Source organism: Dipodomys ordii, unplaced genomic scaffold (assembly GCF_000151885.1).
Source record: "Dipodomys ordii isolate 6190 unplaced genomic scaffold, Dord_2.0 Scaffold131, whole genome shotgun sequence".
In the NCBI taxonomy this organism is placed as follows: Eukaryota; Metazoa; Chordata; class Mammalia; order Rodentia; family Heteromyidae; genus Dipodomys; species Dipodomys ordii.
Window position 1 is genome coordinate 2,017,057 of NW_012267347.1, and position 8,828 is coordinate 2,025,884.

Here is an 8,828-nt window from a genome sequence, read left to right on the forward strand (position 1 = left end):
CAAGCCTGGCTTCTCCTTCCTCTTTCCCCCTTCCCCCAGGGAAGGAGGCAGCAAATGAGTGGTGAGGGGAGCTCCCTGGACGCTGTAAAGTGGACACTGTAAAATGGGGCGACTGTTGTCACCCTGAGGATGTGGCCAGGAGGAAGTGGAAGTTTAACAGGTGCCTAATTATAAGTCCCGCTGGCCGCCCTGCACCACTCTTGGGACAGGGAAGAGCTTGGGTGAGGGCTGGGTAATGCCTGGGTAGGCTATCCTGTCACCCCGCTAATTAGGGCTACTGGGGCTCCTCCCCAAGGCGGGGACCAGGCCCCCTCCCTCCCATAGAAATAACTCCGGTTGCTCCCCAGCTGGGCACTCACTGCACCTTCCTGCCACCCCGGGCAGTGTCTGGGCCCTCAGCTCCCCCTCCCTCCTCCTGCCCCTTACACCCACCATCACCATCCCACGGGAACCCAGCTCAGGCGGAGGATACATCGAGCCTAGAGACATGGGAGTTCGAGGAGCATTCCACCTTCTACTCGTGTGCCTGAGCCCAGGTATGGGGCTGGGCAGTAGGCCGGGAGGCCCAGCATGAGGCTAGATGGGCAGAAGAAAGGTTCAGCAAGGGCTCAGAGAGGAGCCTCCAAGGCTATCAGAGAGGCCCTAGCAGGGTCTACACATCCTCACCCTACCACTATTTTGGTTTGGATATTGCCAGGACAGCCTGAACCTGAAGGATTTGAGCAGCATCTCTGTGTGGAGGTCTTTGAGTGGATCTTCATGGTGGAGGTCTTTGAGTGGATCTTCATGGTGTCTGAGAGCCTCTGGGGCTCACACATGTCTGCAGATCCCTGCGTGTTATGGCCCAGGCTGGAAATGGAGACAGGGCTTGCTCTGAGTTACCTATCGGAGCTGGAGGTGGGGTAGGAGTCAGGTGAGCAGCAGCTCTGGGTGGGGGCTAAGGAGGAGCTTCCTTAGGATCAATTTCCATCAGACTTTCTACGTATTGTTCTCCTTGGGAGGGCCACTTTCCCAAGCTAGAGCCTGGGCAGAAGAACTGTTTGCTTTGAAAAGGCTGAGTCTACAGGGTATTGCTTCCAACATGGCCAGTGACCATCCAGACTTGAGACCTCTGCTCTGGGCACCCTTTGCTTTGAGAGTTCCAGGCTGTGCCCTCTCCAGGATGAGACCTGGGAGGTAAGGATGGATGGCAACTCCCAGAGTCTCCTTGCCCCTCTGGGATACTCCTGGAGGGGAGAGCTCAGGTTTGGATACTGTAGCTACATGCCTAGGTTGGGCAAGTCCCAGCAAGGACCATTCTGTCTGGCATTGTTGGAAAGATCTCTGGGTCCCTTCAGGGGTCTGAATTCAGGATGAAGGCTGTGAGGAAGAAGATGGGAAGGGGGGCCATTTTAGCGTCTGTGGGGTGTGTGTGTGTGTGTGTGTTTCTGGCAGGATCTCTGTAGCACCCTCTCTGATTACTGAGCACTGGACTGGCAGAACCCCCTGCTGTGCTTGGAGAGCTGAGGCATGTCCATGTGTACAGTGTGTATCCAAGTGTGAGCACAGATTCCATGTACATGTATGTACCAAGCTGTCTTTTCTCTCCTCCTTCCCCTTCCTTTCCACCTGTCACATTCCTTCTTGGAAGCAGCTTGAAATCTCAGAATAAATTTCCCAGCTGACAGCAGCTACTACTATTGAAGTGACCTTCCCCAGAGGGTGGATAGCCCTGGTGATTTTGTCGGGGAACAATCACTGTCTTCCTTAGAAACCCACTAGTGTCTATTACCTCCCTAAGTCTCCCAATGTAGCTCTCTTTCCACCCTGGCTTTCTTCCCTCTCTCCAGCCTCCCTCTTCTCTCACATTCCCTGGACATATTTCTTTAGTACCAAAGTAAGAGTAGTCACAGTGGGACACTAGGAATAGCTCTTCTCAAGGAGAGGGAGGAGGTGCAAAAAGGCTGGAACCCTTGGGAGGAGGCTGAGAAAGCTTCTAAGGAGATTGAGAAGCTGGGGCGAGGTTCCCTGTCCTAGGACAATTGAAGAAAAACAATCAGCCTAGTGCAGGGTGGAGACACTTTTCTTCCAGTCTGTCCCTCCTTCTCAAGCCCCTTCCTCCAAATACTCACGCTCTTGTCTGGTTGACTTCCATGGTGTGCGAAAAGGCTGCTTCCAGTCTGGGCTCTTCCCCAGGGAGGAGTCTCTGCTCTCAGATGAACTCTGGCTCATCCCTGGATTGCACCGTGCTGCCCCAGGATCTGGCAGATGGCATCGGATCCTTATCTTAGGAATGAGCTGGTATTCTCTTGGCCTGGGGCTGAAGGAGGCTTCTCCAGGTCCCGTTAGAGCTCCAGCAGCCAGCCTCTGCTCTCGGGCAAGTACTTTGTAGTTTAGCTGGGCGAGGGGAAAGTTGATGGCCCAGCCAGGGTTCTGAAGGTTCTGAGAATGTGAAAAGGGCCCTTGCCGGCCTTTCTAGAGGCAGGATACACCTGGCAAACAGAGCTTTTCTGCAGGTATGTCTGGTCTTGAATGAACGTGTATGAAACCAAAGGAGCATGCAGTAGGTGTGCAGTGGGTGTGTCTTCTGGATTAATACATTCTGTGTTTGGCACTAATGTGTCTGTATTTGTATAGATCTGACCGTGTCTGTGCGCATAGGAAGGGGAGACGGTATAAAGTTGTATCTGTGTTGATTTGTTTTGCCTCTGACAGTGTAATTGTGTGTCTGTGTGAGTGTGTGTATATGATATTCTCTAAACATGCAAGAGATCCTGAGCCATAGAGGACAGAAATGAATGATTGCAGACTTAGATGTTCCTAAGGGTACATTATTAAAAGGAAAGTCGGTAGATGGATAAGAAGGTGAGCGAGGGTCCTGGGGGAGGGAGTGCTGCTGGAAGCTGGGAGGCAGGGTGCTGAGTGGGCAGGGTGAGGCCCTGGGTACATTATCCCCCCCTGCTTTTCTCTCTCTAGGTCTAACCGGTTGGGTTCTTGCCTGGGGCTTCAGGGTAGGGAGGAGAGGATTTCTAGATCTTGGCCTCCTGCCTCTGACTCAGTGGCAGGAGGGGCCTCAATGGGAGTGAGCGTGTGGGAGTGGCTGTACCTCAGCCACACAATAACACCAGGGAAAGGACACACAGCCTACAATGCCACACTGCCATGCAAGGCTCATCCTACAGACACACGCTGTCCCAGCCCCAGGCATAAGCCATCAGTCACTATCACACAGGAACGGAGCCAGGTTCCAGGTCACAGCTGCACTGTCACGCAAGGGCACGTTCCATCACTTAGAGCCTTTACATACACTGCACACAGTGCCCAATACCACATGAAGATCTACAACCACACACACACACACACACACACACACACACACACACACACACACACGACTACATTTGAGCAAGCATATAAGCAAATGCTTTACATGCAAAAATATCTTTGCATCTACAAATACTCAATCACATAATGCACATTTGGGTACATTCATGCAAACATACAATCATATATAGACACAGCATGCATAACAGCTCTGTATATGCAAATAGTACTCAGATGACACCTATGCAGTGCTGGAATATATACACGAGTCCGTGAGTATGAACAGGCTTTGCCAATGAATAAACAAGCTTGGCAAGTGTCTGCAGAGACATGCCTATTGCAGTTTACACACACACACACACACACACACAAGGAATCCCCCTCCTTCCTCTCCTCCCTCTGGAAGCCCTCCTGAGTTCTGGGTAGCCCTGACAGAAGCAGCAGCCTGGCCAGGCTGAGGCTGGTTACTCTGGCTCTGCTCCTCTCACCTTCCCTGTCCTACCCTTCCTCAGCACTGCTGTCTGCTGTGCGGATCAACGGGGATGGCCAGGAGGTCTTGTACCTCGCAGAAGGTGATAACGTGAGGCTGGGCTGTCCCTACATCCTGGATCCTGAGGATTATGGCCCCAATGGGCTAGACATTGAGTGGATGCAGGTCAATTCAGACCCCTCACATCGAGAGAATGTAGTAAGTACTGGGCACAGCACTCTCCCTTTGTTAGACTCAGTGATGACTACCTGGTGGGTCGCCAACATCCTGAGGGAGAAGGAGGTGAAACCGGGACTTCCTCCAAAGCCTCTTGGGGAATGGGGCAACAGGGATAAGAGCCGTGCAACTGGGACTCGGGCCAGCCAGTCAGTCCGCCTCCTCCTCCCACCCGCTCCCAGGGGGAGGCGAGGCGTGGTCCCTGCCCTGACAATTTCCAAAGTGCTTGCTTTCATCAGCTTTCACCTATTCTGCATGAAATCTGTAAAACAGGCATTGTTATTCCTATTTTTCAGCTGAAACCCCCCCCCAAAAACCTGAGTTTCAGAAATGTTCAATATATTACCCAAACAGCCAGTCCACAGAGCCCCTCTTGGGCTCTGCCTGTCTCACCGCGTTTTCTCTCTTCTTCACAGTTCCTTAGTTACCAAGACAAGAGAATCAATCATGGCAACCTTCCCCATCTGCAGCAGAGGGTCCGTTTTGCAGCCTCAGACCCCAGCCAGTATGATGCGTCCATAAACCTCATGAACCTACAGGTATCTGACACAGCCACTTACGAGTGCCGGGTGAAGAAGACCACCATGGCCACCCGGAAGGTCATTGTCACTGTACAAGGTAGGATCAGTGTTCAATGGGCTCCTCTTCTCCCAGGCTTCAAAGCCAAAGGGAGACTGGCCATGATGAACCTGGCTCTGCCTCCTGGCTGGATCTTGGCTCACAATTGTCTGTCTCTTTGCAGCACGTCCTGCGGTACCCATGTGCTGGACTGAAGGCCACATGGCAAAGGGCAATGATGTGGTGCTAAAGTGCTTTGCCAGCGGGGGTTCCCAACCCCTCTCATACAAGTGGGCCAAGATCAGTGGCCACAGTCACCCCTACCGAGCCGGGTCTTACCATTCCCAGCACAGCTTCCACTCTGAGCTCTCCTACCAGGAATCTTTCCACAGCTCCATCAACCAAGGTAAAGAAGTCCTAGAGGGCAGAGTGGGAATAAACAGGAACTCCGGAGTGCCTGAGGCTCCCCTAGCTAAACAGTGGCCTCCAAGCAAGCCTGGAACATGTGTGAGAGACTGCTCCTCTCATCCAGAAGCTTCCACTATGGGAAGAAGAGAACGTAAAAGCAGGGAGTCAGTCAGAAATAGCCTGGTTAATGACCATGATCTGAGATAGAGCTGGGCTTGAATCCTGACCAGGACTCAAAGCTAGCTACAAATCTCAGGCAAACACCTTAATATCTCTGTGACTTATGAAAAGAGAAGATGAATAACTACCTTTCAGGGACAGGTAAATCTGAAATGTGACAAGGTATACAAGGCTCTTAGTATAGAGCAGTGGAATGATATCCATGATGAAGGAACAATATAGTGAGAAGGAACTTGGTCCCCTGGTTTAACCCAGTCCTCACTGGGCAAATAGGGAATCTGGTGCATTCAGAGAAGGTCCCTTCTGGTCCCTTCTGAAAGGGATGTATTTCCCAGAGGTCACAGAATGAATGAATGAATGAATGAATGAATGGTGTTTCTTTTTGCTGGGACAGAGGCCTTTCCAGGTGTCTCCCACTCAGCAGGGGAAGGTGGCTCAGTTAAAAGTAAAGTGGATGTGCATGTGTGTCTAAGCCATTCCTTTCCTAAAAGCAGTGCCCAACTCCCCACCCAGGGGCTTACAAGGGTGGTGGGGCGCTCAGAGACCAACCTTCCCAGAACTCAGGAGAACCATCTAATTGTTCTTACAATCTCAGGCTTTAACGGGGACCTGGTGTTGAAGGATATCTCTGCAGAGGACAATGGGCTGTACCAGTGCACCGTGGCCAACCATGTGGGCTACAGCGTTTGTGTGGTGGAGGTGAAGGTGTCAGGTAGGTGCAGTGGCTCTAAGGGTCCCTGATGGGTGGTTTGGTCTGGGGTCACTGGACTCTAGTTTGGAGCCTCAGCCAGCTCTGTCTTGCCAACCTCTGGAGCCTCTGCCTAGGACAGCAGAGGCTACATGTAGACATAAAGAATCAGCTCCCAACCTCCCCAAACTTCCCACACTGGGCGTGTCCCCCAGAGACCCTCCCCCCCCCACAGACCCTGGTCTGACCCGTCGCCCGTTCTCTCCACAGACTCCCACCGTGTAGGCATGATCGTCGGCTCTGTGCTGGGCTCCCTGCTCATGCTGGCGTGCCTGGCGATGGGCATCTGGGGGCTCATCTGCTGCTGCTGCGGGGGCAGCGGCGCCGGCGGCGCCCGCGGTGCCTTCGGCTACGGCAACGGCGGCGGGGTCGGCGGAGGGCCCTGTGGTGACCTGGCTAGTGAGATCAGGTAAAACCTGATGCATGATGCATGCTGCTGTGCCGAGGGGACCGGCGCCCTGCCCTCTTCACCCCTGCCTGCCACCGGCCGGCTGGGACCCCTCTTCACCCCAAACCTGCTCGCCATCGCCACGGAGTGCTGGGACCTCAGCATGTCGACCTGCCACTCGCCGCATGGCTTTTCTGTCTCTTCCCCTTTTCTCTTCCCAGTCTTCTGCTCCCCTGCCCTCCATCTCCTCCTCCTCTCTTTGCACCCCACTGCCAGTCTGGTCTAGACTGTAAGCTCCTGGAGGGCAGGCTCCCCCCCCACACCCTTTTCAATTTCTTCTCCTTTTCCTCGTACGCGCCGGTGACAACTCCGACATGATTATTTAAGAAGAGTTCGTAAGACGAATAGTGCGGATAACTTAACATTAGAAACAAAGTAGAAATAAAAATAGAACAAGACTAGCAGCGCTAACGACTGCAATGCCTTGGGGATGGAGGGAGAGATGGGAAATCAGGACAGAGGAAACAGATCTGAGATCCCTCCCTACGGGACACCAGCTTGGGGCTGCTGGCCGTGGGCGCGGGCCGTGCGGACACGCGTGGACAAGCGTGGGGCACTGGGACGGTGGATCCCCCCAGGATCGCCGGCTCGGGAAGGTGCAGAGAGGAGAAGAGGTGTGGAGGGAGAGGGGGAGAGAGAGAGAGAGAGAGAGAGAGAGAGAGAGAGAGAGAGAGAGAGAGAGGAAGGAGGAGGAGGAGGCGGCCAGGGAAGACGGAGGGAGGCGCGGGAGACCAGAGGTTCCAAGAGCCCCCAGCTCTGCCCAGGCCGTGCCAACGCCGCGCCGCGGAGGAGCCCGCTCACGCGCCCGCCTGTTGTTTTCCAGAGTGGACGCCGAGGCGCCGGGGTGCAAGGCCAGCGGGCGCGGCAGCCGCGTCACCCACCTCCTGGGGTACCCGACGCAGAACGTCAGCCGCTCCCTGCGCCGCAAGTACGCGCCTCCGCCCTGCGGGGGCCCCGAGGACGTGGCCCTGGTGCCCCGCGCCGCCGCCGCCGCCCCCGCCTGCGAAGCGGGCCCCTCCCCGGTCTACGTCAAGGTCAAGAGCGCCGAGCCGGCCGACTGCGCCCAGGGGCTGCAGCAGGTCAAGGACGGTCTTGTAGTGTGAGCGCGCGTGGCGCTGCGCCGGGCTGCGCCCCGGCCGGGAAGGAGGGGTCGGGGCTCTCTGCCCGCAGCTGGGGACAAGTTGACACCGGTGCTGACCTCGCTCTCCCGGGGCTGACGGGCTCTGGGTGCGCGAGCTGAGGAACTTCCCTCCCGAAAAAACTAAACCAAAACACCCTTTGTATAGGGAGGTTAATCCTCCTCCCCCAGAGTGGGAGGGGGCAGGGAAAGAAAGAGGAAGGCGGTCCACAGCTCTCTCCAGCAACATTCCCTCCTCTCCCCTCACCCCCCCACCCCACCCCCAGGACTTCTGGTCTTGGGGGTGGAGGAATCGGAGGGAGGGAAGGAGGAGAAAGCCAGTCCTATCTGAGAGCCGCCGCAGAGGAGCAGGCCGGGTGTCCCCAGCCAAGGCAGAGGGCCCCGGGGCCCCAGGTGGGTGGGAGTCTGGACTGAATTGCTTTATGTGTGAGATCTGGGATCCCAGGCAACAGTGTTAGCACAATAAAGAAGCTTTGAGACTGAGGTGACTGTACGGGTGTTCCACGGAGGGAGGGTTGGGCGTGGGAAGGAGAGGGGCCTGATCTGGAATGGGGAATTGCTCCTAGCCACCTCCCTCATTCCCACCACCCCCTTCCACTCCTTTCTTGAGGGCGGGGGGGGGGAAGTCAGAGGCAAAAGGGGCCATCTGATCTCCTTAATACAGGTGGGGAAATGCAGGCCCCTCAGTCTGGACTTTAAATCTAGAACCCTACTTCCTCTCTGTGTTTTATAAGGGCCCAAGAGGAAACAGAGCTATCAGAGCTATCTGTTTCCTTGTCCCCACCCTCGCGATCCTGACTTCTTTCTTTCTTCCCGTGTATGCTTTCCTTCCCAGCAGCCAGGAAGGGAGTCAGGGTCACGAGTGTAGAAGGCCATCTCACCCAGCCCCCCTTTTGATGGGAAGAGGAGTCACTTTTTTGAACACCCTTCAAGTGGCAGATGCTTTAAAATATTACGTTTATCTCTTTATCCTCGACTGGTGAGACAATGGACCTCTCCTATTTACACAGGGGGATTTGATATCTCAACTAAGGCAACAAAAGTAATAACTCAGGATGTGGCTTAACTATATTTGACATCAGGTTATCGTGCTGTTTCTCTGATATCTAACTTCCTTCTACAGCCTTCCAGACAAAAGATGTTTCAGTCTCTTTTTGCCTAACCTCCACTGGTATAGTTCACTACCTCCCAAAGCAGGCTAGTCAGCCTTTCTGATTGTCAGAATACAATAGAACATTTCTTCTATTGGAATGAATAGAACTCCCTTGGCCCAAGATCTACTCTTAGGGAGCTCACCGCATCCACATGCTCGAATGGACCAAGTGGTTGTAATCCACAC

The 8,828-nt window shown here is 54.5% G+C and overlaps 1 protein-coding gene across 1 annotated transcript; it reads left to right on the plus strand.

Annotated features, from left to right (window-relative positions):
• Window positions 1-359: 359 nt before the first annotated feature.
• Vsig8 (V-set and immunoglobulin domain containing 8) lies at window positions 360-7,710 on the plus strand. The gene is made up of 7 exons (XM_013030568.1): window positions 360-536; window positions 3,816-3,991; window positions 4,426-4,627; window positions 4,752-4,973; window positions 5,751-5,867; window positions 6,114-6,312; window positions 7,175-7,710. The coding sequence occupies exons 1-7, from the start codon at window positions 488-490 to the stop codon at window positions 7,452-7,454; spliced, it is 1,245 nt and encodes a 414-aa protein (XP_012886022.1). The 5' UTR covers window positions 360-487; the 3' UTR covers window positions 7,455-7,710.
• Window positions 7,711-8,828: the final 1,118 nt, after the last annotated feature.